The sequence below is a fragment of the Plectropomus leopardus genome, chromosome 22 (assembly GCF_026936395.1).
Source record: "Plectropomus leopardus strain MGB_pleo_1.0 chromosome 22, ASM2693639v1, whole genome shotgun sequence".
Lineage (NCBI taxonomy): Eukaryota > Metazoa > Chordata > Actinopteri > Perciformes > Serranidae > Plectropomus > Plectropomus leopardus.
Window position 1 is genome coordinate 10,293,068 of NC_142197.1, and position 27,871 is coordinate 10,320,938.

Genomic DNA, 27,871 nt, shown 5'->3' on the forward strand with positions numbered 1-27,871 from the left:
GATATAATATGCTGGACTTTACGACAAAAAAACAAAACATGTAGACTCATACAGAAGTTATCCCTCTCAATCACCATTTATGACCCACTAGAAGTTATATATTATGCAGAGACTCTTATTCTCTTATTTTCGTCTTATTCTTTGTGCTGTGTACCTCAGGTAAGGTCAAGACTTTATAAAACAGCAGCCGCTATCTCGGAGACACGGCGCTCAAATTTGATTGTTGATTTAGAATTCAAATGCCAACATCACGAAAGAAGCTTCAAAGCTTAAAACTATTCGGTGCAGCTGTGTAAAAGACATGTTAAAGCACAGAGACAAGCTGTGTACCTGTCCCGATGAACATGACATCATACTGTCCGTCCTCTGCCTCCACTCTGTCCACCACCAGCTGGGAGAACTGGTATTCCACGTCCGTCCGCACCATGATAGGACGCCCGCCTATCGGGTGCACTGGGTTGTACATGGCTGGGTGACCCCTGGCGAAGGTGATGACATCATCAGGAAGGTCCTTGGTGGAGTCGAATCCTCCGAATGTCTTACTGGGGCACTGAGAATCAGACATGTAAAAGTAAGTTTTAATGACTGACAGACGATTAATGTTTATTTATTTAATTTCTGTATGCTAATTTGACTTTTGATGCTTTTATAATCACTGCATTTTTGGAGATTTGCTTATGTGGAGACTCACAGTGCCGGGGCGAGGGTATGGCACCCTCCCTTGGAAAGGCACCCACTGGTAGTTGGGTCCATCTCTGTGGGCGTAAGGACCCAGGAAGACCCTTCGGATGTCTGCCATGTTGTACATACACACTGCTGAGCCTTTAAAGATGTTACTGCAGAGAAAAAGAGAGAAACGTAGACAAAAAAAAGTTAAAGGATGAAGAGAGGGAGGGAGTGAGAGTGCGGTGAAAGAACGAAAGATGACAGAGACAAACAAAAGGGATTCACAAACGATAGGTCACAAGACAGGGATTAGGAGCTCGTGAAATACTGAAGAAAGACAACAAAATGACCCTTCATCGCACAAAGACAGAGGGGAGCAAGGTTGTCATTACCTAAGTATAGGAATGACAGATTGGAACTTCTCTCTGATTGCTTCCAGCCTCTTGAGAACAGACAGGAATTTGGGCACGCCACCAACAAAACGGGAGACCTGGTTCAGAGAGCATTTGAAATCCCCTCCAATATTTTTGCTCGCACAAGCCAGATGGGTGGATTTTGCTTTCGCTTGCCAGACAAGGTCCAAATCAGGCAGGTCAATCAATCATACGAAAAAAAGGGAAATTTTGTGGATTTTATTTCAAAACATTCTCGGTCTCAGGTCGTCCAGAAGACAGCAATTTGAGCTGTGACTCATTAAAGTGGAAAATTTGGGAGTTTCTGAGGAATATTCCAAGAGTTATTAAAATATTCCTGTGGAGATTGTGACAAATAAGCTGGATGTTTAAATCTCTGCGCACCATGAAGTCTATTAACCTCTGACACACATAAGAGGGATTAGTCTCACGATTTCATGTCGTTATTTGCTCCAGAAATCAACGTCATTCATCAGCTTTTTGTCACTTTTTACAGATGGCAGATTTTAATTTGGACAGGCAGCGTCTTGCATTTGCAGGAACCAAACGCTTCAATAAGATTTCGGGACGTCCTTTGTCTTGCTGACTGCACTGGGAAGTTGTATCAGACTAATTAGAGATGTGGCTGGCATACACACAGCCGACAGTCCTCACCAAAGCGTGGAAGATGAATGGATTAGCATTTGAAAATGTTAATTACAGAGAAATTCAATTAACTCTGAGGGCAAAAAAAAAAAAAGACACTCCAATATCTGTGCTTAAGAAGAGGGTCGAACATGTGTTTGTGCAGATACACACAGGCGCAGGAATTCTGTCGACCCCGCCAAAATTGCACACAAACAGCGGCACAATCAAACATTGATCTGTCAGTGGCGGCTTCTTTGTGCCTCATTAAGCAGTGATATTAAAAGCCGGTCCCTCTGAATCTCGGCTCTATTCATCTCTGAAAACCGGCCACTTAGAAAACCAATTAAACCACTCTAATTCCTCAATGCCCCGTAATTGAATTTTAAAGTGTGCGTGTGTTTGTGTGTGAGCACAGGCGCACATGTGAGAACGTAGGTGTACGCCCACCACCGCAGATCCGACCTCTTGCTTTGAAAGCATTTCCAGAATTGGGCCAAGCGATGCGTCGGTATGCTTGCGCCGCTGTTCTTTTCAGCCTGTCTTATCATAGTGGTGATTGATGATGAAGTGTTTGTCCTCCTTTCAAAAAGACACTACTGGACACCCCCTCCTCCATCCCAAAATGCAAATTCATCATCATGATAAGTGCCACCATCTGTGCCATTTTAACTCACTTATCTGCCTCGCCCCATGCCTTCACCTCTCTGCGTGCTTCAATAGAGCCCCACCCGGCCCTCTGAAAACCCCATTCAAGGCTGGGGCGGCAGCCAGGGCAGAGACGCGCGTTCCTGCTGAGTGAATATCGTGTTTCTCTCGCTCCTTTCCTGCTCCATAATCTGATTTCCCTATAAGCCCCTGCCAAGGTTTCGCTGTAAAGAAAAAAGGGGGGACAGGTAGCTGGGAATCGGCTAAAAGCAATTCTGAGACGAGGGGAGGGGAACCATATGTGGAGAAAGCAGCCATGAGACACCTGTAAGTGGATTACGGGACGGGGAGCGCTGTCTGGGAATTTGACGGGGGCACGCTTGGTCGCTCGCATCTTGCCGTGTCATTTGAAATGGTTAGGAAATTACAGATAAAGGAAGAATTCTTGAAGGGAAATATGAAGCGTGTGTTTTTCAGATACAGAGGAAATAACTTGTCCAGGACAGTTGCCCGCTGAATTTATTTCATCTCCCTCTGATCTCCTAGCAACAAATCAACAAAACAAAAATTATACTACCAGCGTCTGACAAGCTGTTTGAGCCTTTGCGTGCACATTTTTTGGAGGTCATCGTGAAAAGTTCTGGATGGGTTTATACCTGGATGTGGTGAATATTGCGTAGATAACTGGATTCTTTGGGTCCTTGGAGCTCATGAGAAACACATCCTCTGTAAAGCGAAAAAAGGTGAAGGTGAAGCTTTTCAATGGCTTTTGAAGGAGAGTCTGTGAGGTTAACTTCAAATCCAAATAAAGAACACACACTTACGCAGCTCATCAAAGTGTGTATCAATGCCGTTGACCCCGGGCACTGAACACATTAGCCGGGCCTTGAGGAAAGTGGTCCACTTGTTCACCAGACTCCTGTGACCTCCCATGTCATTCTGTATTGCAAACACATAATAACCTCAATATTATCTCTGCAGACTCTGACAAAAATATGTTGTTTTTTTGTGAAACCTGTGGAGAAACTTAAGAAGTATGATAAATAGGGATGTAACGATACCAGAAATTCATGGTATATCACAGTAAAAAGTCCACGATACAATATTGATCACAAAATTTAAAAAAGGAAAAAAACAAAGCTGATGTTTTCTTGAACTGGTTCCATTTAGGACTCTTGGAACCCTGGTTCTATCTGGTGAACCAGCTCTCATTTACACCGGTTTTAAGTAGAATCAAAACCACAACCATCGAGCATGTGCCATCAACAAAGAGCGTTGCATAATGTACATTGGAGGTAAACAGTAGCAGCAAGATGGCAAAATGCATTGATTACCGTCAAACTTTTGTTCTGTTATTACAAATATTTGTTTTTATCCAAAAACAAGCATGGACCAGCTACTAATATGACCACTGCACACTCTTCATTTTCAGAAATTTCTTAGTAAAGGTCTCTATTGTTGCCTTCTCCAATCTCTCTTTCCAACCTGTAGAGTGTAACATGCCCACTGGTGTTATTCTTCACGCTAAGGAAAACCTGAAATTTTTAGGTTCCAACTGGCGAGAAACTTTTTTGGTTCCAAAACAATTTATTTCTGGTCAAAAAGCAGAAGGGAACCTGTTACATGTTGGTGGAAAAGGGGTATCTGTGAGTGAGTGAGCTTTGTATGATTGCGCCCTCTTCTGTTTAAACAAAAATCATGCCATCAGGGCTTTACATTAAGCTTGTTTTTGTAAAATAAATAAAATCAACAAAGATCAGGACAATTTTATGATTTATTAATGTATAAAGCATAACACTAACAGGTAACAATGACAAGATTCTAATGTAAACATCGTTTTTTGGCCAGTTTAAGGTGGCCGGGGGGAGTTTTTTGTAAAGATTATTTTGGGGGGCTTTTTTACTTTTTATTTGATAGCACAGTTCAAGCAAGAAAGTGGGAGAGACAGAGAGAGGATGACATGCAGCTAAGGGCCAAGGCTGGAAACAAATGTGCAGCCACAGCACAGTTATCAGCACGGAAAAATGGGCAAAGCTCGAATTGGAACAGCACAACAGCTAATGTTAGCTTCTGGACAAAATCTATGCAACGTTCTAGAGATATTTACTGTTAGTAACATTATGTCATTTACAACATTATTGATCCCAGAGGTAACTTCTATAGTGTCCAGGATGTTAGATTTTTCTCATTAGTTCTGTCACCATTTATTGTACACTTGCCCAATCAGGAAATGCATGAGGTATTCATTTGCCTGAACACAAATTTACTTGCTCAATGGGCATTTGTTAATGTCATCGAGCTGTGACAATTTCCGACAAGGAGTGATAGTTGAATGCACTGTGTAATATCTTTGCAGATATTGACACTGTTACATGATGTTATGTATCGTTACATCCCTAATTATGAATATTTTCATTGCTTCAGTGTAAACTGTGATGAAGATTTTGTTTGTGTGTGTGTTGTTACCTTACACAGTTGTCCTATCCTGGCGATGGTAGCTTTGCCAGTGTGCTCTCCGTCCATGGCATTCTCTTTGAAAAACAGGAAGATCTTATCGTCTTCAGGGTTGTCGCTTTCCGGGATCAAGTGAACACCTATAAACCTTGGGTCTGGAGGGAAACAGAATATACATGAAGCACAGAAGCATTGTCTGCTGTAAGATGTGTTCATACACACATAAATTTTACAATCCAACCTCTGCCCCAATGACAATCCTCTCACCCCTATTTTACACCTCCGAAACCAAATCCCCCGTGATATTCTCCAGTCACGGCTCAGTAATAACAGCCATTCACTTTACACCCTTGTGTTACAGTATCTGACTTTACCCCAAGTGAGCCCTCCAAGTCCAAATCCCACATAACCCCTTCTGTAGGCCACATCCTCACAAACACACATGGCTCTGATTGTCCCCGAAACACTTGAATAAATTTATCTCGATTTTAAGCGCGAGAGGAAATCAAAGCTAAACAGGGCAAAGCGAGGCCTCGGGGCCGGGGATATCTCTTAACTTGAGGCGACTGAGGAAAGGTGGCCATGGTCACTGAGGCGTCGTCACGCGTAAAACGAGCCTGTGTCTGAAATCTCCGGGGTTAGCCGGAGAGAAACAAGCAGTGCCATGTTACGCCTCCATGGCCGTTTAGGATATAGAGTAGCTGTGAAAAAGACGAGTGTGGCCAAAGTGGGGAGCAGATTTATAAGTGCTGTGCGGGTGCGAGACCTCTGGTATGAATCATGCGTACCCCACACACGCCTCATAGCTCCACTATGTGAATATGTGCCATTAAATCTACACATTCATAAATTCTGCCTTGTGTGCCCTTGCATACAAAAACAGGCTTCTGACGGTGTCGCCAACCATTGAGGTCGTACAACTCATTACATTTAATTCCAACAAAAGGCCACTGAAGTTCAATCCAACCTCGATGTTGATTGAGAGGGCATTAACCCTTTGAAACCCCGACTGACATCGGTTTTCTGATGCTGCATTCAGACACTTTTCACAAGCTATCTAACACTTCGAAATCTGAGCAATTTGGTTTTACTTCTTCCTTAAAAATGAGAGTAAAAGACAGTATCAAAGTTGGCAAGAAATGTCCCACAAATTGCAAGAAATAAGTACAGGGTGACAAGAAAACGACCTAAAAATTAGTTTTAAAAAAGAGGGAAAGATTATTGGGAAACGAACCAATTTTTTTTAACATTTAAAATAAATTTATTTTTAAAAATTATGTTACAGAAAAAAACATAATAGAATATATTAAATAAATAAATACAAATATTTTCAGCACTTATTTTTAGGTCATTTTCTTGTTTGTTTGTTTTTTCCCTCTTTTTTCTTATTAAGAAAAAAGAGTAAAACATTTTTCAACATTTTTTATTGCTTATTTTTGGGCCATGTTTTGTTTGTTTGCTTGTTGCCTTCTTCCCATAGTTTTTGAAAAAAATCAAATAAGTGTGCTCAGGTTTCAAAAGGTTGAACTGTGAAGAGATGCGTAAAGAAACTGCATGAATAAAGACCGGCAAAGCCCTCATTTAACCCTAAATCCTTTTTTAGACCCAACTGCTATTAAAGATTCATCCCCGAGTTTCTTGTTACATTTGAGTACCATGTAACCTTGTTGATAAAGGCTCAATAGAATATCCCCATCCCAGTAATCCATGCAATTACAATCCCTCCTTTGTGGAGAAGGAGTTGGATTTTGCCAAATGGATGCAGTCCCCGGCGTATTTGTTTGAACAAGGTGAAAGATCGATGGGGATTAACGCTGTAACAATGGCTTCTCCCTTTTAAGTCGCTCTTTATTAATATGTCACAGTAATCAGCACAGCAGAGAGCAGTGTTTGTGATTTTTGATGGTGCTGGGGGAGGGAGAGAGGGTGGTTGAGGGTGGAGGAATTTGACTCCACTACAGGAAAACAGCTGAGAGCGGATTAGTTCTGTGGGAAAGAGGGGGGAAAAAGGGATGGCACAGCTTGAGGGAAAGGTTCAAACTGACCTTTTGTGGCTCCCTAAGTCCTCCGCGGTGCCGAAAGATAGCCAGACAGACTGAACAGTCAATAACCCCCGCTGCCGCGCTAATCTTACTAGCACAGGCAAATCCAGTGACTTTGTGAATGGGCTCTGATATCTGATGTCTGCACATGAATGGAAATGATCGGAGACTCGAGGCTTGTGGGAGAATTTAATGCTTCAAAGTCCGTTGAAAACCTCTGTGGTCGTCTTCAAAACTGGCCAATGATAAGGGTTTACTTCCACCTTGTACGGAGTAGTTGAGGTTTATGTGTGCCACAAGTGTCCAATTTTACTTTAATAGTAAAGTTTGATAGAGTTTGGGAGGTTTGAAATGTATGTTATCAAGTTTTGGCAGTCTGAACACTATTAGCCTCCACAGTAAGCTTTAAAATAGAAATAAAAATTGGAAAAAAAGGCAACGTATTTGGGGAGACTACAATGACAAAACCCAAAAAGATAAACTGCAATGTCAAATGACACAAAATAACTCTTCAAAAACTAGATTGTAAAAAACATAGATTAACTTTTTTTAAGGAAAATGCATGAAATTCAGTTTTTTCGACCGCTGTTGCGAATCAAAACTTTTTTCTTTTACCATTCAGCCATCTTGAATCATGCTGCTCTGTTCTGATTGGATGATGATCTCCCAGGGTACGGAAAATAGCAAAGTCCCTTCCCATGAAATCAGCAGATGTGCCAGAGTACAGCTCTCCATCTGCCAGTGAGAAAAGTGTAGTTAGGAACAAATGACCAGTTCATTCTGCAGTGAATATGTGTATTTCCTGGAACTAATCAAGGCAAGAGATCAAACTCACCGATCAGGAGTGAGGCTGACAGCATTTTGGGGTCGTAAGGGCTTTTCCCGCGGCCGTTCTCAAAATGGGAGGCCAGTCGAAAGATGTTGTCCTGTAGTGGAAAGGATCGAAGTTCAGCACGAGGCCAGTGAAAACCACATTGAGCCTGGCTAAAGGTGCATAAATAGCCTGTGTTTCAAATTACACCAAATTCTCATTATAGTGAGCTGCTTTTGGGGTAGGCAGCCAGATTTGTTCTGCTTTGGTCATAGATCAACGATAATTTCTGTAACAAGAAGGAATAACTGGGTATACAGTGGAATCAGGCAGCAAAAGCACAGCTCACACTCCGACTCAAAACAAAAGTCTCAAAAGAGGGACCAGACTCACTTTTCTTTAAATCAGTTACTGACAACACTACTTTAAATGCAAGTGAATGCATGCAGGGTCTTCTATACTCAAAACCTGCATGGTGCTAACAGTCACTCCCCTCCCCATTGTTGATCTGCAGAACCCACACTGGTGCATTGATTAACCTGTAGACCTTTATCAAGATGACTGATTAAACCTTTATGTAGGAGAGAGGTTGTTTAATTTCCATCGGCTGAAGTCGAACCATGTAGTGACCACTTTTTTACTCTACTTCCTCACACAAAAGAAAACATTGACGAGAAAATAATCAATGAAGGGAATGGTTACTGCTGTGCTTGACAGAAAAATGTGTGTGTGTGTGTGTGTGTGTGTGTGTGTGTGTGAAAACATGCATTAGTCATGTTGTGGAGACACTGGAACACAATCACATTGTGGGGACCCACCTGCCTTTAAGGCCCAGACACACCATACCCACATCAAAGATCTAGGGGTGAGGAAGGCCAACTGTTGCATTGTCTCACGTTGCTTTTGTCTCAGCCAAAATGTTGCTTTGAACACACCACAAAGACTACAGCAAATAGCCAACTAGCATGTTTTTTGCACCTGCGTAAATAGAGAAAAACTCTCCATACCAGCAGGTGGCAGTAGTTTGTATTTATCATACAAAAGGGGAAACTGGGAGACCTACAGGATGGATTCAAGGTGCTTTTTAGCCAGTTAGCACATCAACAAAACAACCTGATGTTAAAAAACAAAAGATATTTACTGTGTGCGAACAAGCAATAACCCAAAGATTACACACCCTTTCAACCAAAGAGCTCCATGCCCACAAAACATAATTTTAACCCATATAAAAAGTTTATTTCAATCTCACATCCTTGACTTCCATCTCTTGTCTGGTTACTGTTTGTCAGAGTAATTTCATCTACTGACGGACTCTAGTGTCTCTGACACAGATTCAACATGCTAAATCAGCCTTAAAAAGAGAGCCAACAGTGTGGGATACACTGCAAAAAATAGGGAGACGGATGCTCTCCAATGGCCGTCGTCTTGGTGTGTTGAGTTGGCAAGTCCTCATAAGGTATACTGTTAAATTTTAGAGAGGACTTGGGTTAAGCTTAGCGTTAAGTTAAGGGTTAGGCAAGTAGTAGTTTTGGTTAGGAGATGTCAGGAAATGACTAAAAAAAAAATCAGTGTAATGTCCTCTGAAGTGATGTAAACAGGGCCGTGTGTGTTTGTGTATGAGCACAAATTCTTTTAAAAAACAATAAAGTACTCTGTCGTTACTTAACTTAAGCACTGGTGTCAAATTTCAGGACTCATTAATGAACGCTCAATTGTGATCAAGATTAGCTTTGCCTTTATATGTAACTGATTTACCATGTGAAATATTTTTTGAACCAACATTAATGCATCCGATGTATTACCTCTGCCCTCTTGCCCATTTCCAGGAAAGAACAGATGGGGTGGAAGGCTCCTGTGCCACAGATGTACAGGTGGGTCTGGTTGTAGGGTTGGAGGACCCGGATGAAGTTAGAACACTCTTTCTGGAAAAGAAATAAGACATGGAACATTAAAAACTATTGCCAATGTATAATATCATACAGTGAGACATACATCTGGCAAAGAGATATTTTGTAGGCAATACCTTTCTCTGTTTGTGTAGTAATCCTACCAGGATAGTATATTATATAGCCTTGCAAAGCATGTGGAATTTTATGAAAGCGATTGCATATGTTAGCGTTAACCTCCAGAAAGCCTCCTCCGTATCATACAGTTTGAATTAAGTTTTATCCTTTATGAAAATAACGTTGACACTTTTAATAGAGAAAAGCACTGCTGTGATTGAGTTGAAACTAGAGACTAATAGGAAGCAGAGAATAATGGAGAATATAGAAAAGCTCTGTTGGAATTCCCTTTAAAGCGGGGACTTTCCAGTTGGATTGGAAAAGACTTATAAAAGTCTCCTTCAAGGAAATCCCACCTGTAAGTCAAATCTATCTCAGATCTTTAATGATCCATATGTTTGAATTTACCGGGGGTGTTTGGGTTGGCTGGCCAGCACATGCTGATAGTCCCAGTGGTGTGAGACTGTTTATTAGAGTGCTAATCAATGGGATTGGTTAATGTAGGAGGGTTATTAGCAGCCTCGAGGAGTTGATTTGGGCACATGTGTTTAAGAGATTAGGCTGGGGTTTGCCTTATTAAACATACACGCTGAATATCCACCTAACAAATAAGTAGACATTTGCTTGGGGATTTGGAAACGCAGCGCACACATCACATCACATGCAGACAGCCAAATTACCCTTCAGTCTTTCTCCCCTTTAACACATGTATCTCCTCAGGCTTCCAAACCTCACAGACATTTCAGTATGATGATTTGATGATGTCCCTCATATGAGACATAAATGGATTCGAGGCTTCCACTGAGTTCAGGTTTGAGTGATGACATTTTCCAGTGCAACACCAAATTGATTCTGGGATCACACAGTGCAAAGCTTCTCCAGCAAACAGAATTTCTGGCTTTTATTCAGAAAGGCAGAAATTCATGTTTAAACTCTGACTCTTTCGCCTCCTCAGAAATTTGCTTAAAGGTAGAGTTTGACATTTTGAAAATGATGCTTAGTCATTGCTTCAGCTAGCAGCCTGTTAACTTACCTCAACATAAAGAATGAAATGAGGTAGAAACAGTGAGCTGGCAAGTCACTGCACCCAGCCAAGAAATAGTCCCGCACATAAAACCCAGCAATATATAGCCCAGTCTATATAGAAAATATTTGCATTGTACATTTCTGCAAAACATGTATATTTGTACATTTCATACGCATCATAACGGTGTTTCTAGAGTGATGTAGTATATAAGTGGCACCAAGTTAAGCATGCTCTGCTGTGAAATACTGCAGATTGCTGATCAAGACCAACAAACAACAAAACTGGATGTTTTTTAGAGACTGCTGGCCATGTTTCCAGCAGCATTGGTGCCACCGAATTTTGGTGTTTTCTTTTTAGCAGTCCAAATCTGCGTTTCCCGCAACCTTTGTGCCACTGAAAGTGGTTTCTTTTTAGCAACCGTTGGCTGATTTTCCAGCAGTGTTTGTGCCACTGAACTAAGGTAATTCTAAGTAATACATCTTTGCATTTCCAGTGATGTTTGTGCCACTCGAGAAGTTAAAAAAAATTCAATATTTCCCTCTTAAATATATTGGAGTAACAGTATAAAGTGACATGAAAAGAAAATACTCGAGTACAAATACCTAAAATTTGTACTTAAGTACAGTACTTGAGTAAATGTACCTAGTTACATTCAAACACTGCAGAGGACAGAGAATCTGCAGATAAACACACCATCATACTTCTCGCAAGTCGTAAGTGATGATTGAGAGGGATTACTTCCTTTATACATTTAATTGATGCTTTGTTTTTTAGGAAAATCCCACATAGTTTACCTTTACCCTGTTGTAATACAAAACTAGTTTCTAGTAGTTTCTCACTGACCAGGTTTCATTCAAGCATGCAACACCTTTAAACTGTGCATGTTATCATTAACCCATCCTAACAAAGATTGCACATTTCAGCCATAGGACTATTGCTGAGTTTACAGAGTAAGACCCAACTTGCATGAATCCTTGTGGCTGACCTCAATCCTGCACGTCTCTGCGTCTATTCAACTGTGCAACTTTAATGACTTTACCCTCTGTGTTTTCTACTGTTGCACAGCGGGTGCATATGTCCCCCCCACATCATTCTCACGACCTTATTATATGCATTTCACCAACTCCTATAATCCCTGTCCAATGTCAGCTCTGTTTAGGATTTGACATGGCTGTCTTCGAGTTTGACTCATTAGCTATGTGGTAGGTAGGTTGCACATAAACACTGACAGACGATAGTTATGCGAGTCACTCAAACATGCGGCTCTGTTGTGCCCCCAGGTGAAAAATGGACTCCCTGATCACAAACCATGTCATTATGTGCAAACCACAACACCCGCAGAGGATAAATGAGTCATTATTGGATCAAACTAATGACTCTCTTCGGACCGGGTATTGATGATTTTCCATGAGAGAAATGGGTGGACAGATTTGAATGTGGGTTTGTATATATTTGGACGAGTTGAGCGAATTTTGAGATTATGCTGAGGTCTCTAATTGAATATGGAAAATGCATTGGAAATTTTTATTTTTCCTTTAATATCTGAAATATCTGGGAAAGTGTTCAGAAAGACATCAGGCAGCTCGACAAAATCGTGAATCCACACTCCAGTATCTGAACCTTTTGTTCGCTGAATCAAACGCAACAACCTGGGCCATGTTACACACTCATCCTGCCAAAGAGAATGATACAGCCATCAGGCATTTTGGAAAGGGGCAGCTGTTACATTTGTTCTGCGGCTGTAAATTGTGGTTTTGGAGAAATGCATCACTTTGGGAGCTCTGAATGCTTTAGTAATGTCCTAATCAAGGCCTCTCCATGCTGCACTCCGTCTCTGCTCTCACCGCCTCATTTTCAAGGGTAAACATTTTCACAGCTTGCAAATACCTCATCATTGTGTTTTCTGCGATTTGGTGCTGCCAGAAATATTCTCTTTCCACTGTGCGAGGGCGAGAAGGTGTAGTGTTGCTTGTGTGGCTGCGACTTTGTGTTTGCGCGAGAATCCCGGAAAGCTGGCGGCTGAGTTAGACCCCAGTAAAAACCTCTGTGATTTAAAAGGGCTACGTAATTCTGGATAATCCTAAAAACCCTGCAGCCGCCGCACTCCAGACTCATCCAGCCGTGAAATTAAGATCAGATACAACACAGAGTGGGCCTATCCAAACACAGAGATAACACACACCAACACGGCCATGCACACAAGCAAAGCTGGTGGCATATAGTATGTGTTCAGCAAACTTGGGCAGAATGGCACATGTGAGCTAACACGTCGTGCCAGATAACGAGAACTCAAACACTCCCACATAAATATGCACACATGCGCACACTCTGAGGCACAAACATAAACATACACCCAACATTAAACTGTAGCAAATAACCTCTGTGGTAATGCATTCCCGTGCCTTTGAGACACTCTGTACACCTTAATGTGACCGAACATCTGTCGTACAATGTGTTAGTTGTTGGTTTCACTGGGGGATGGCCTACAGAGAGTACAGTGTGCCAGAGGTGAAATGCAGCACTGTTCTATCTCTTTTGTGTGCAGTAATTTGTCTCCTCTACTTTCTAATCTAGTCAACTTCTTCTATGCCGTAATGTTGGAACCAAAACATGCATTCCAGAGAAATTTGAAGACTTACATGGATCCAGGACAGACGTATAATTTGTTTAACAATAGCAACAAAAATTGCAGGGAAGAGCTCAAACGATGATGCCATCGTGAATGTGGACTTACCCCAAGGTCTTTCCCTGCCCATTTGCATTCATCCTTCTTCGACGGGGTGGCAGGCCACGCGATCTGTGCAAATGAGAGACAGACAAAGTCATACTGTGCTGGAGGTGGAGAGCAGAGATTTGCATGTTGTTTCACGAAAAAGGCGGTGAGTCAATTCTGTGAATCAGAGGAAACCAAGGTTTGTGTGATTCCAGAAGAATGACTTTGTATTTGTCATGTTTTATATTTACAATTTCTAGTTTGCTCACTTCCTTATTCCCCTCTATATCCCTGGTCATACCATCAGTGTTGCGCATCCACATGATCAATGAGGGATGGCTTTTTAAACAGCATAATGATAGACTGCACGAGAGTGGAGAAGGAGAGGGGTTTAGGTGACTAATGAATAGAAATGAGGAGAATTTAAAATTACTGTGGTTGTATGCCTCCGCATACCAGTCAGTTTGCTTAGTCCATCCTTGACTCAAAGAGGATGTTTTTGCCAAATTGAAAGAATTCCCTCAAGGTGTTTTTGAGATTTTGTCTTCAAAAGAATGAGACAAACAAGGTCTCAGTGACCTTAACCTTTGACCTATGAACACCAAAAGTCCTCCTTTATCCTCAAGTCCATGTGGATGTTTGTGCCAAATTCTCTTCATGGTGTATTTATTACCTTCATGAGAATAGATGTGCAAACAGAGGGACAGACAGTATGGAAACATAATGCCTTGTGTTAATGGAATAATGAAATAAGATTCTGTATATAAGAACACAGGTAATATTACCCTCTACACTTGCTGTGTCTATATAGACATTTTATATAGTCTAAATATGGGTTCTGGTTCAAATTACAGCATTTTAAAAGTTAAACTCTTCTCCACAGTTCAAATCCTCAGCATATGGTTGTAGTTTTCACTTCAAATATGAAGAGAGAGTAGGCTTTTGCTCCTTTGGTTTGGAAAAGATAGGAGTCACTGTGAAATAGAGGTTTTGTATTGTCCTGAAGGCGAATCTGTCTGTGGCCCCTGGTGTCACATGAATCATAAACACACATGGTGAGTACAAGTGCAAATGTGTAAGGGAGTGATTAAATACTCAAAAATTGGGTGTGAATGAGCCTTTTTTGCTGGTGGCCACATAGATGTGGAAGAACAAAGAAAATGTATGCACATGCATGCACACAAATTATTATGTCCATACAACACACACGCATTCCTTATTCTATTCCTACACTTTATCTCCTCTCTAGATCAGCTGAGTTTTCCTCTCTTGGGAATCTGCGCTGCACATTTCAGGGTAATTACATTAGATTTGCTTAATCACTGCTTTTTGGCCTTTATCTGATAATGATGCAAAGATCAGAACAAAAGAGTGAAAAAGGGAAAAAGAAAAAATACACATCCGAGCCAAGGGCAAAAAGAATTCTGAGACACATACTCTCTCTCTGCATTGACTATGTATTTTTCAGCACTTTCATTCCCCTGCTCAGCTCTGTGCAGCCTGCAGGCAAGTCTGTGTCAGTCTTGTGTGTCTATGATAGCAGCTCGAATCTGATAAAAAGACTGTTAACCTAGTCCAGGTGGAGTAATGGAATTATGGACAGCCCTGTCTGGACCAAGACAGACAGTGGGAGGGATGGAGGGAGGGAAGGAGGTGTAATGGACTCCAGAGGGAGCATTGAGAAGAGAAGAGAAGAGAAGAGAAGAGAAGAGAAGAGAAGAGAAGAGAAGAGAAGAGAAGAGAAGAGAAGAGAAGAGAAGAGAAAATATGAAAAACGAAAATGGGAGAAGAGAAGAGAAAATATGAAAAGCGAAAATGGGAGAAGAGAAGGGAGCATAGAAAAAGAGAGTAGAAAAGGAGAGGTGAGAAGGTAGGAGAAGAGAAGAGAAAGGAAAAGAAGAGAATTTTACCATTTTGTGGTCTCTGTTGATGTTGACAAGGTCGAATGAGAAGATGTGGTCCTCGGCTCCGACCAATAGTCTCCCTCGCTCCTCATCCAATAGGAAAGCGTCGTAGCTCGAGCTGTTGGCCAAGCCATTGAAGGTAACGAGGTTGCTGGACTCTAACATCTCTGGAAGACAAGGAGAAGAAAAAGTTGGTGCTGATGATGTAAGGGGCAATGTTGGCTGACAAAATATTGAAATCCCACATTTATACGGTACAAACACCACAGCACTTGTAAAAATAAATGTGAAGTTAATAAACTAAAAGTGTGGACTATAGACGCAAAGATATTGTATTAAAAAAAGATTAAATATTGTATGAGAGCACAATTATTCACATCTAAAAATCAGCACTTAGTACTTAAATTTTCTCTTTTTTTTGCTCTCTGTGGTGATAGGTGTGTGTCAGTAGCTTTAAATGTATTTGCACTGAAAAATCACCCACTATTTTATAGTTTAAGTGCAGAAAAATTGTTTGCCTTTGCCTTGAGCAAAAAAATATCAGTTCTCATGCAATCAAGCTGCCTTGTTGTATGAAATCAGTCAATTTTTCCATGTTTGTTTAATTGCTTTGCACACACTTACATGCAGACACATGTCAGTCAGGTATAGCGTGAGACATTTGAAGTGAACACAGCATGCCCCAATCAGGGACACAGTTCAGACTGTTCAGCCGTGTGATTGGTTGAATAATTCATATGGAGTCGGGGCCAGGGGAGACGCTGTGTGTAAGTAAGTAGGTGTGGGTGTGTGTGGCGTGTAGCTGTAAATGGGTTATTATGTAAATCAACACTGAAGAGTGTGTGACTGCACAGTGTTCCATTCAGGTGTAAACCGTCTTTAAGTATAGAGTAACAATGTGCAGGCAAGCTAAGTGGAAAACCAGCACAAGACGTAACGTATGAGCCAAAGTCTATCCAGACCTCTGACAGTCAGTTAACTTTTAACCACCAAAGATGAGTTCCTTCAACTCTGTTATTACATTAACAAAGAACCAAACTCCCTTCCTGAGACCAAGTTTACCCCCTGAATGAATCTGGTTTGTGAACCTCATGTGTCACCAAAAATACAACAAAACAGTTGTTTTATACTTAGTATTTTAGCATTTGCATAAAAAGTTTTCTAACAACTATAGTTGGTTAAAAATAGAAATGGTAGATTTTTGACTTTCTGAATAACTTTAAATTTGATGCCTGCAACACATGCCAACAAAATCTAGGACAGCAGCATGTTTGCCACTGTATTACATCATCTTTTCCTTTATCAACATTCAGTAAATATTTGGAAACTGAGGAAACTGTTTTTTAAAACACTGAAGTGAAATTCTTTCTCAAAATTCACAAACAGGCCCCCCAAAAGTCATCAAGATTTGAAGACTGTACATGTAGAAGAATGGGCAAAAATCGCATCAACATTTTGAGAGATGAGTTACTTCATACAGGAAGCGTCCTGAAGCTTATGGATTAAAATGCTTCAATTTCTTTATCAGTTTAGTTTTATAGATTTTTCACAATATGTTGACTAGCAGTGGGAATAACCTGAGAACCCATGATAGGATATTATCATGATACGTAAGTCACGATACAATATTATTGCATTTTTAAAAGTTGCACACTTAGTATTGCAATAACATATATTGTGATTTAGTACTTTATTTAATTGCAGAAAAATGTATGTAGAGAGCTGAAAAGGCAATTGACTGTATTATTCTAGTAGTCTACCAAAAGTTAATTATGTATTTGCAAAAATAATAATAATGTATACATACTTGGCACCCATGTATCCAAGCAATATTGCTGGACAAAATTTTGTGATACTATTAAATTGAAATTTCTGTATTGTGAGAAGTGTCATATTGCCAGATTCTTACCAATAAACGACTCTAATAAAAACACTTCTTTATTTGCTTTTCTTTCCCAAAACATTCTAATTACTGCATATTTCTATTGTGAAGTTAACTAAAGGCCAATAAAAATATCTTTAATTAAATTTCTGAATAAAACAATGGAATATCTAAGCTAATTAAATGGCAGCCCTCCACTTAATGTGCAATCTGTCAATCAAGAGAAGCCTGTTTTCACTCATGCAGTACAGGTTTCTTTAAAATATTGTCATAATAATAGTAACAGCTGTTTAAAAAAATGAAATGAACAGAAATTGAATTAACCCCTTCACCGTCTGTCTCTGGTTGCTCCACTGGATACATAACATGTGCTTCATATTTTCACCACAGGTACAGTCTTCTACTACATCAGCCTCACTATCACACTACATCATCCATCATCATCAGTGTCACCGTGCAGCATGGACACACGCAGGCACACAATATAGAAACCAGAGCACACAAACACGTATACACACTGTATGTATGTATTTATAGAAACACACATGCACACACAGTCCAGTGGATTGTGATCTCCCTGCTCTCTCCACAAAGCTCTGATTGACGGGCTGCTATAGGAGCCATCTGCGCCCACTCACAGTGTGTAAGATCTTGGACATCTGTGTCTACATAAAAGAAGGGATTGATGGAAGGGGAGATGGAGGAAGTGGTGTGTCAACCGTGTCTGTGTGTCGAGTACCGGTGGGGTGGATGAGGACCGTGAGAGGGCGTGGTCGTCACCTAATAAAGACGGTTGCAGCTCATCTGCGTCAGTTGGATTTTGAGGCTGAGGAAATGGAGTGGGTGGGTGTGGGCATGAATGGAGGTCTGTGGATGTGTGTTTGTAGTGTACCACAGATGGGTTGAGCGTATGTGTGTGGGTTTCAGAGTGTGTGTAGGTATCTTTTTTTCCACATACATTTGTAAGTCTGCTGCCACAAGAAGGCAACACTCAAATCATCATGACAAGGAATTAAATATTGAAGATAAGAAGTGTCGGCAGAGCCGTTTCAGAATCACTTGGTAACCAATCAGATTCTTATTCTCAGTTTACCAATCAGACATGACATCGCAGGCTCAGGAAATGAGTTCGAGGAGGGAAGTAAGGAAATGTGATTTCCAGTCGACAGAAGGCCGGTGGAGGTCCTCTTATGTTTCAACTGTGAAGTAACGGAAAAAGAAATGGATGTGGCAGAAGGCCAAGGTAGGCATAAAACTGGGAATGGAATGGGAAAATAAACATTTGTAGGCTATTGAACGATGAGAAAAAAAACAGAAATGAAAGGAAAGAATGGCAGATATTGAGCCACAAGAGTAAACAGTGACTAACAAAACAAAGGACAAACAATCAGCCTAAATGAGCCCATAAGCACACTAAAGAGCACACTTACACTCATTTGAGTGCAAACATGTTTGTGTGAAGTAACTGGTTTATTTTTCTTTATTCAATTCTTCAGTGGTATAATATAGTGTACTATTGTAATATTTTTAGCATTTATTTTCAGTATCTCATACATTATAATCTTTTAAATTAAACACTACACTGACAATTTAAAACAATTGATCATAATAAGTCCCGCCCCCTTATCACTGTTGCTATATCGGACAAGTTTGATCCAAAAAGGAAACCTGGCTGACATTAGTGATATGGTCTAACTTGATGCAGCTTTACATTTGCTATTTAGCTAGCATTTTGCTGACATTAACTAACTTATGATGCAACAATAGGCTTACAATGTAATGTGTCCCCCAACTCTCTTCACCTCTTCTTTTTTTCGTCATAGATGAGCCCAGTACATGGCATATGTATGTATAACAGGACAGGGGGAAGCTGAACGAGGTTCTACCAGGTTTCAAACTTGCTCAACAGGATTTAGGAAGGGCTAAAAAAATGTTGATCGATCACACTATTTTCAGGCCCGAAGTGCACCTAAATATCTCTGCACCCTAAGTCTACTGCTGTAAGACGCTGCAGATCGTGCCCTGAGGAGGGACCGCATCTTGCAGGACCATGTAGCTCTATTAGCAGGGAGGGCAAGTTTGTCCCCCTTCAGTGGTCAGCGTTTCTCTCTTCTGTGTTTGGTAGTATTTTTAACCTTTTTATGTACTTCATTTCAATTGTGCACCCTTCTCTGGACTGAGCATTTCCTGAATGAGTAATAGTATTGCATGCATTGTTTTTTTATATCCACTACTGACTAAATATGACAGCTGGCTTGGCGCTCACTTTCTGCAGAAGTACCTCCCCTTTAGAACTACTAAAGGTTTTCTTTTTTTTTAAGTTTGGAGTCTGGCACTCCTGCCTCTTTAGACTATTGTTTGGGCATTCTTGACTAAAGTCTTTCAACTTTTCTTTTCAGTTTCTATGTGAGCATGCAGCCCTACAGTCTCATGCCCTTTTATGGAAATTGGCAGGGCGTTTACCTTTGCTAATTAGGATCGACTGACAGGCGCTTTTCATTTTGAGCTCTAGGGAATTCATCATTATTTAAGCACAGGTGTGAACAATTCTGTGGTTTAAGACAACGTCATGAATCTGACACAGGACCTTTCTCAAGAACATATTTAAGAAATTTTTTTTTAAGACACTGGTGAATGAGGCCCAATAGCCTTAGGAGAGACTTTTCTAAACTCCTCTTTCCTGCCATCTTGGCTCGAAGTGACAACCTGTATCATCTGAAAAGTGAGAGACTGGAGCTGAACCCAGGAGCCGGGAATGTGGTGCAATATGGTCAGTCACGAAAGGTTTCCCCCAGATGGCCCGGAAAAGAAAAAACACACACGCATATTTCAACACGTGGCGATCTCTGACAAAGACACGGTGGCCTGCACACACAAATACACACAGAGACGCTTTATCTGAGCTGGGATCTGCTGTGGTTTGGAGAATTGGAGGAACTGGGCGTGAGCACCTAAGGACCTCTAACCTAAACACAGACACGCTCGTTTAGAAATGGGAGCACGGGCAGATACAGAGCACACAGAGCTGCACGGCTCATACAAAATACAGTAACCGAGCTGAAGACAAGCGTAGAGTAACGCACGGGCAAAACAGGTCCGACATGAATCCACTGGGCTCTGCTTTTAAAATGCAGCGCTTTAAAGTGACATGCATATATTAATATTGACCCAAATGTTTACACCGCATCAATTCTCCCTGAACACACACACATGCACGCACACATACTTCCCAGACTAAGTTGTAATCCAATCAGTATTTCTGCTTATGCAGCAGTAGAACAGTGAGCGCACTCAGCAGCTTCCACCTCTAACACACACACACACACCCTGATCACACATTAAAACACACCTTCTCTCATGTATGTGTGCACACACATGCAACGCACCCCCCTCATCACACAAAGTCTGCTTACACTAGCCTCTGGACACACAGAGACATTTAAACGCATATACTCGTGTGCGCATGATGTGCATTCCACTCACTTCATATACACATGGTTATACACACTCTGTTCAGTCCGTTTCCATCACACTTTCTCTTGTTACACACATCCTCTGTCTGCTCTTTTTCACTCACACATTCTTTTTTTTACACAGTGAAGTTATACACCACACCTCCAGGCACAGTGTAAAAATAGCCACAGACATACATGCAAACATAGAGATGCAAATGCGTAGAAACTACGGTTGGGTCGATTTCCGGTTTTGTCGGTCTGCTCTGGTAAACAAGCTTAGACCGGTTTGATTTTATGCAAACTGGATGAACAGGCAGTTGTCATTAAGGCTCTGGCAATTTAAAAAGTAGCCTATATCAGCAACCAGTGCTGATGGTGTCACAAATTCAAGTCCAACTTGTATTGCATTATTAATTAATAATATGACAACATAAGCAACATAGTATTTCCTTTACAAACTAATGGAATCACTAGCCAAGGACAGGCCGTGAGCCAAACATGGCAACACGAAGAGGATCAAACTTCATGAGATTTGGGAAGAGGGAAGATGAGCATGGCACATGTTGTGTTTGTTTACCAAAAAATGTGGGTGTTTTTTGGGGTGACGAAAGGAGGCATGGCAGAGTTAGTCTCTCAAGAATACTGTGCCAATTGGATTTAAAGCTGATGAAAGAGTTGTCTTAAGTGGCCACAAGCGTCAGAGCTGCCATTTTAAGATAAGCTTTTGTTGGACGCCCTGTGTCTATTTTCTCCTGATGTTCACTTTGAAGGCGCCACAATGGAAGAGGAACTGCTTATTCATTAATTTGAAATGAGGAATTATCTGCATCAGTGGTTCCCAACTAGTCCAGTTATGGGGTCGAGATTTCTACTTAGTCACTATTTCAGGGTCCACACATTAGAAATTATCACATATTTAATTTTATTTCACAAAATGTAAACATGTTGGCTCACAAAGAAATAAAATATATTGCACAAATAAACAGAAACACCACTTCAAAATAAAAGTTCTGTGCCAGAACTTTACTGTTCTTCTTTTGGACCCACCAGTTGGGAACCACTGATCTACAGCATACCTTCTTTATTCACTACAAAATACAAAATAAGATGTCAACTGGCAGCTGGGAGATCAACGGGAAGCTGAATGACCATCGTTAATAACAAGCTAAGCTACTTGCTGTTGGCTATATTGTTTCCTTTCTATTAAATATAACAATATGAAAAGTGTGTTTTCTGCTTAAAAAGAATAAATGTATGATACGTGGTTTGTTTACATGACATAGTAGAAGTGCATATTTAACAGATTCGGTGTGAACAGAGTGCTCCGATGTCACGTGATTCCACGTACTAATCCATGCTGTTGCTGTTGGGACTTGGTGTCATTATGTTCTACTCACAAGCAGCTGCTGAGTCAAGTGTGACACCTAGTGGTAAAATACGGTATACCACTCCAGTGGTTGACCTAATATCAAACCGGTTTAAACATTTTTATACCAGTGCAACCCTAGCAAACATGCCTGCATGCATCTAAATGGTTGCCTTGGCTCAAACTAGACTATAATGTCAACATATGAATGAAAGATGGAAGTTTTATCTTATGTTTAGTATGCTAACCAACACATTTGTATATATGTGCTTTATATTGTAACTCGACTGAGATTTTATTCATTTTCATATTCACTCCATGCGTAAACACACGCTATATATTCAAGGACACCCCTTGAAACTGGCAAATACAAGCGATTCATTCAAATAAATAATTTGTCGCTCTGTCATACTCCATTATGGAAAATAACCTGGCTCTTGTCTTAAAAAGCCCCAGGAAAAAAAAATCTACATTCAAAATTCAAGTGCAATTGTCTGTGGAGTACTCTTCACTCCCCCATTCTCCAAACAGGCAGGCGCTTTAGACGCCTACATGCCACGCAATAGCGGAATAATGAAACGGCATGAAAGAAAGGCGACGGGGCATTAAATTATGTTTATCTGAATGTGTGTATGCGCCGCTGCGTGAGTGTGTGTTTGAGTGACATGGAACATAAAAGCCTGACAGGGGAAAACACTTGACTGAGATTCAACAAATGGATAATATTCCATTAAACTAATGCAACACTTTTCAAAGTGTTTCTCTTGTGCATATACACAGTGAAGAAGAGAGGGATTTTCGATGAGTAAAAAAAAAAGAAAAAGAGGTGTTGTGAATGACACATTTTCAATGTTCATTTCCTGTTCGTTGACACAGCTTTCCTTTTTGTTCTGCTGCTGGCAGAAGGTGCGTGACTTCGACCCAAAAGGTGTGTTTCTGTGGTTTGTCAGAGTGTGCAAATCTCTGTCAGGTGGGGGGAAAAAAAGACAGTTTGAAAAGAAAATGGCAGCTCAAAAGGAACTGGCGCAGGGAATTACACATGTTTATCTTTCAAATACAAGGCTAGCTTCAGAAAAGCAAAGACACACAGGACTGTAAAATCTCCAGTGGTTTGGTTTGGCGTGTCAATCCCTCTGTCCTTTTCCAACCCTGCCTCCGAATGCCTTTCTTTTTTCTCCGTGTGTGGTGCGGTGTACGTTTCCCCGCTCTTATGACGGCCTCAGCCACAAAACACAGGTGTCAGAGAAAAAAGAAAAAAAAAAGACGAGACAGCCGCCCCATGGAAATTTGCTGAGAGCTTTGCTTAACAAAGTGTTCAAATATTATCCTAAGCTCAAGGATATCCACACATGCCTCAAAAGTTCACCTCCCCGCTCATGCTCGCTCCCTCCCTTTTTTCTCTCGTTCTAAGCGCAGTAGCAGGTGTGGGTTGGTTGCTATGGTGACCATCTGTATAACACAACCTGGGCCTTTGGATTTCTCATTCAGGTGCAGGTGAGTGACAGGAAATGTGCTGCCTTATACACGGTGCTGTGAACTCTGCGATTAAGCGAAGCTTGTGTTTGAATCCAAAAAAACTGTGTGCGTGAACAAAGTGTGTGTTGATTGATAATTCATTACAGCTGCACTAAATATGTGAGAAGTTTGCCACTGAAGCCATGGTGAAATTACTTTTCAGAAAAAAAAGAGCGTTTTTTTGGATCCACTTTTGCAAATTTTCTATTTTTTAACCAAAGTGACTCACAGCCATAATTCACAGTCAAGCACTGCATCTTATGGGACATTTTAATACCATATTCTGTTCCGTGAATGTGACTCACAGTGTGTTCAACCATAGGATATGTATCAGCGGGACTAACAAGGAAACGCGACCACATCCCAAACCACAAGAATCTATATGAGTAGTCTGAGCATGTGTTGAATTTCACCATAAAGCAACGTTCGTCTCTCTAAACCAGAATGCTAGACTTTCTCGTCACCGCACTGCATTGAAGGAGGAAAAGAGAGAACTGGGAGGGATACTGAACACAAGAGCACAGTATAGTATAAGAGTGGACAGGAGGAAAAAAGCAGAGAGAACAGCATAATGAATGATACAGTAGAGACAGGGATAATGAAAGCAGAAACATGAGTGCAGGATTAAAAAAAAAAAAAGCATACATAACAAAAGCGGTTGAATATGGAACCATTTCATTACTGTGTGTGTCTCCTCCTGTCATTGGACGGCTGGACCACAGAGAGCGGTTTTCCACCAGCGCTGTGACCACAGACGGCTCGAGGCCTGGCCATGCCGGCCACAGAAAGCCCACTCACACACCACTAAATGCTCACTGTATAACCAGGCTGCTCTCTGGTTCCTATTACTCTTAAGGAAAACACACACAGACACACTTGCAAATAGACTTTTGCATGCAAACGCAGCCAACAAAATAAACTTATTTAAATGTATACAAATGGGTAAAATGTGCCACACACACGCGCACACACACAAATCACTCCTTTGTATCACTGTGCAGAGAAAGAGAGAGGGAGATAGTGCCGTTGTGAGGCAGTTTGATGGATGGACTTTGAGAGGAACCAGGCTGTGGTTAGGGTGGTCATGTCTGGAGCCACTGCCTGTTAGTGCAGCCTGTCAGCTGTGCCGTGTAGCTGAATGTCAGCTCTGCCATTTTATTAGAAATTAATGAGGCAAGGCTACAGATCTGAATGTGTCCCGGGCAAACTGTGACAGCAAACACGTTGATGCGACAGGAACACAAATCCACAGGCGCACAGATGCACATTTTCAGCTCTACACACCATTGTTGAAGGTGGAGCAAAATGTGGCTTTGTGTCATAAATGAGAGCTGAGTCTGAACTGTATTTTATGAAATGCATTTGCACTGAAGAATGATAATGAGAAAAAAACCAAATGACTAAATTAATATTAAGTCAAGATAGCGCTTCAATTTGTTTCACTGCATCTAATTTTGTAATGTGATGTAATTGGTAGCATTTACTTCTTGTCTTTTGGTTAAATGTTTTTTGTTTGTATTATGTGCATTTACATGAAACATTTGACATCCTAGGACACAGGCCAAAATTCAGTTTTTTTTCTGACAATAAAGTGAAATCAAATCCAATTTAATCAAATCAAAGATTAGGACTGGGCAATATATTAATATTATATCAATAACATACGAGTCTAGATATCCTCTTAGATTTTGGATATCGTCATAAGCGTTGTCTCTATGTGTTACACGTTATATCTGGTATATTTTCTCTGCTTCACCTCACACACAAATTAATTGAGGCAGTGGTAGATCAGCAACTCCAGTGTTCTGCAAAGTAAAAGTATTTTTTGTCAGTGGAGTCTGGAGGCATTGCGATAACGGCTTAAAAAAAAAAAAGATTTTTTTAAGTTGAGTTTTTTGAAGGTGGATAAAAATCATCAAGTACACCATTATCTGTATCTGCTTAACCGACTAAATTGCCTGCATCCATATATTTACTCAGAGTGGGCGGGGTTTAAACCTGAAGTATTTGCAACATTATGTGGGAACTAACCAGTATTTGTTATTTTAAGTCTAAAATTGACAGGGGTCGAACAGAGGTTGGTATATTTATTATTTGAAAGTAAACTATTTATGGATAAGCCTCTGAAATGAGCTGCCGATCATTTTTTATTACAAGAGTAAGAGCGTGAACACAGATATCCAAATAAAGATTTTCCTTTATCGTGGATATTGACACATTATACTTTATCCAAGTATTTGGCTCAACCCTGCTGAAAACTAACCAAATGAGGCAGCAATTGCACAGTGCGGTTTCGTTTTGCATGTAGGGATTTATTGCAAATAAAAATTGTGATTTTGTCCATAGTCAATCCCACAATATTGTCACAATATCGATATCAAGGTATTTGGTCAAAAATATTTTGATTTTATCCTTATTGCCTGGCCTTAGTCAAGGTTTGTCATTTCCCACTGTGAATGAATAATGTAAAATCTTCCTCATTATGTCTGATGCTGCTTCTACTATGTAAGCCAGAAACAGAGAAATAATAAGTCAAAGGGAAAAAGAGAAAAAAAGAACTGAATTGCAAACTGAATCTTTAATTAATGAGATTTTAAGGGACTAGAGTCTATAATATTATGAATCACTGCACATCCTTAGTAACATCAAATCTGTGCTATTAAATCATTCGAGACTCCGCTGTCTCTACTTATTCAACATTTCCTTTTCTCTGCCACTCCCCTCTCTCCGTCTGTGCATCCGTCTGTTGTCTATCAGTCCTTCAGCCTGTCTTTCCTGCAGAGATGTCCCCCTCATTTGTAACACGACTCTGTTCAGATTGAATGGTGCAACCCTTTCTCCATCTGACTGACAAGACTTAGCAGGTGGCGGGACCCATTCATACCCGCGGTTCAGCAATCTGCACCGCGCTGTAACCCAAGCCTACATCCCAAACACAGATGCAAAGGCGCTGGGTATTTTTCTTCATGTGCATGTCCGTGCAATGCTTATGTACACACAGACGAAAATGTACACTGAGCGCACACAATTCGCTGTGTGCACACTCATTAATCTTTTAGCTTAGCACTGACACTACATCCCATTGTGGCCGACGAGCACGCATCCAGATTGTTTTTGATAATCGTTTCGGTTTGAATAAAAATTTCTAAAGAGAAAAACACTGTAATTATGGGACGTTTTATGATCGTTGGGGAAATGCACGACATTCCAACACACTAACTTGGAAAACAAACTACAGACACATGCAATCGAAAAGGTCATAAAACTTGCGGTTTACACCAGCCTGTTTTCCAACACGGGGTAAAGATAACATGCTCTAATCATTCCTACCGCCTTTTTATATTAGTCTTAATGACATAAAATAAATGAGATACCGTATGAAACATCTAAAATAGTGAACAACATCACACTCTCCCTGTATAAAAACTGCAACAAAAACCAGTATGTTTACTCAAGCACTGAACTTGAGTTCAAGTTTGAGGCGCATTTACTTTAATTGAGTATTTTAATTTCGTGCAACATTCTACTTTTACTAAACTTAAGAATCAGAATCAGAATGCTTTATTAAACCCCGGGGGGAACTTGTGATACGTTACAGCTGTTCTAATGTAAAGCACAGAGAATTATGGAGAGTAAAAAAAAGAAGTATTTAAGTAAGAAACACGTTTTTTTTAAAAAGTGTACTACGTTTTAATTTTAACACCAGTATATATTGTATTTAAAAATATAAAATATGTATAATATGCTCAGTATTTAAAGTGTGTAAGAAATATACATTACAATGTGCAAAACTAGTATTTCAAGGTTTAGAAAAAAGTATACAGAAATGTTGTACTTTTTGCTCCACTAAACTATTTACTGACTTTAATTACTGGTTGCTTTACAAATTGAGATTTTTGCAAACAAACCATATGAAAATATACAGGTACTGCTGAAATGCCCAGCTGATCGATTAGAACTTTAATTTAATTAATTAGTTCAATTTATTAATTCATTTAATTATTTTGACAATTGTTTAAATTATTTTTCATGCAAAAGCATTTCATGGTTTTCACATTTGCTGATTTGCTGCTTTTACTCTTAATTATTTAAATTATTTAAAGGGTCCCACATATTTTCCTGGACAAAATTTCAAAACTCTTTCATGACTTTTCAAGGATCCAAAATGCAAAACAAAATGATGGTGACTAAAAAAGTTCACACAAACACATCACTGCATAGCAGAGCTATGTTATGTTGGACAGTTGCAGAAATTTACTATTATGTTACATTTACTGTAATGATTTCATTACACAGCAAAATTAAATGACAAAAACTTTAAATGATTTTTACTAATTCCATGACTTTT

General features: G+C 40.3%; 1 protein-coding gene across 1 annotated transcript in view; it reads right to left on the reverse strand.

Annotated features, from left to right (window-relative positions):
- sema3aa (sema domain, immunoglobulin domain (Ig), short basic domain, secreted, (semaphorin) 3Aa) overlaps positions 1 to 27,871 on the reverse strand; it is a 42,882-nt gene that overhangs the window by 7,531 nt on the left and 7,480 nt on the right. The window contains exons 2-11 of the mRNA XM_042510947.2: positions 15,312 to 15,472; positions 13,423 to 13,485; positions 9,461 to 9,580; positions 7,683 to 7,773; positions 7,463 to 7,582; positions 4,818 to 4,960; positions 3,176 to 3,290; positions 3,008 to 3,077; positions 692 to 836; positions 331 to 550 (exon numbers count right to left, since the gene is read on the reverse strand). Coding sequence (XP_042366881.2) covers positions 331 to 550; positions 692 to 836; positions 3,008 to 3,077; positions 3,176 to 3,290; positions 4,818 to 4,960; positions 7,463 to 7,582; positions 7,683 to 7,773; positions 9,461 to 9,580; positions 13,423 to 13,485; positions 15,312 to 15,472 — 1,248 coding nt within the window. The remainder of the gene's footprint in view (positions 1 to 330; positions 551 to 691; positions 837 to 3,007; positions 3,078 to 3,175; positions 3,291 to 4,817; positions 4,961 to 7,462; positions 7,583 to 7,682; positions 7,774 to 9,460; positions 9,581 to 13,422; positions 13,486 to 15,311; positions 15,473 to 27,871) is intronic.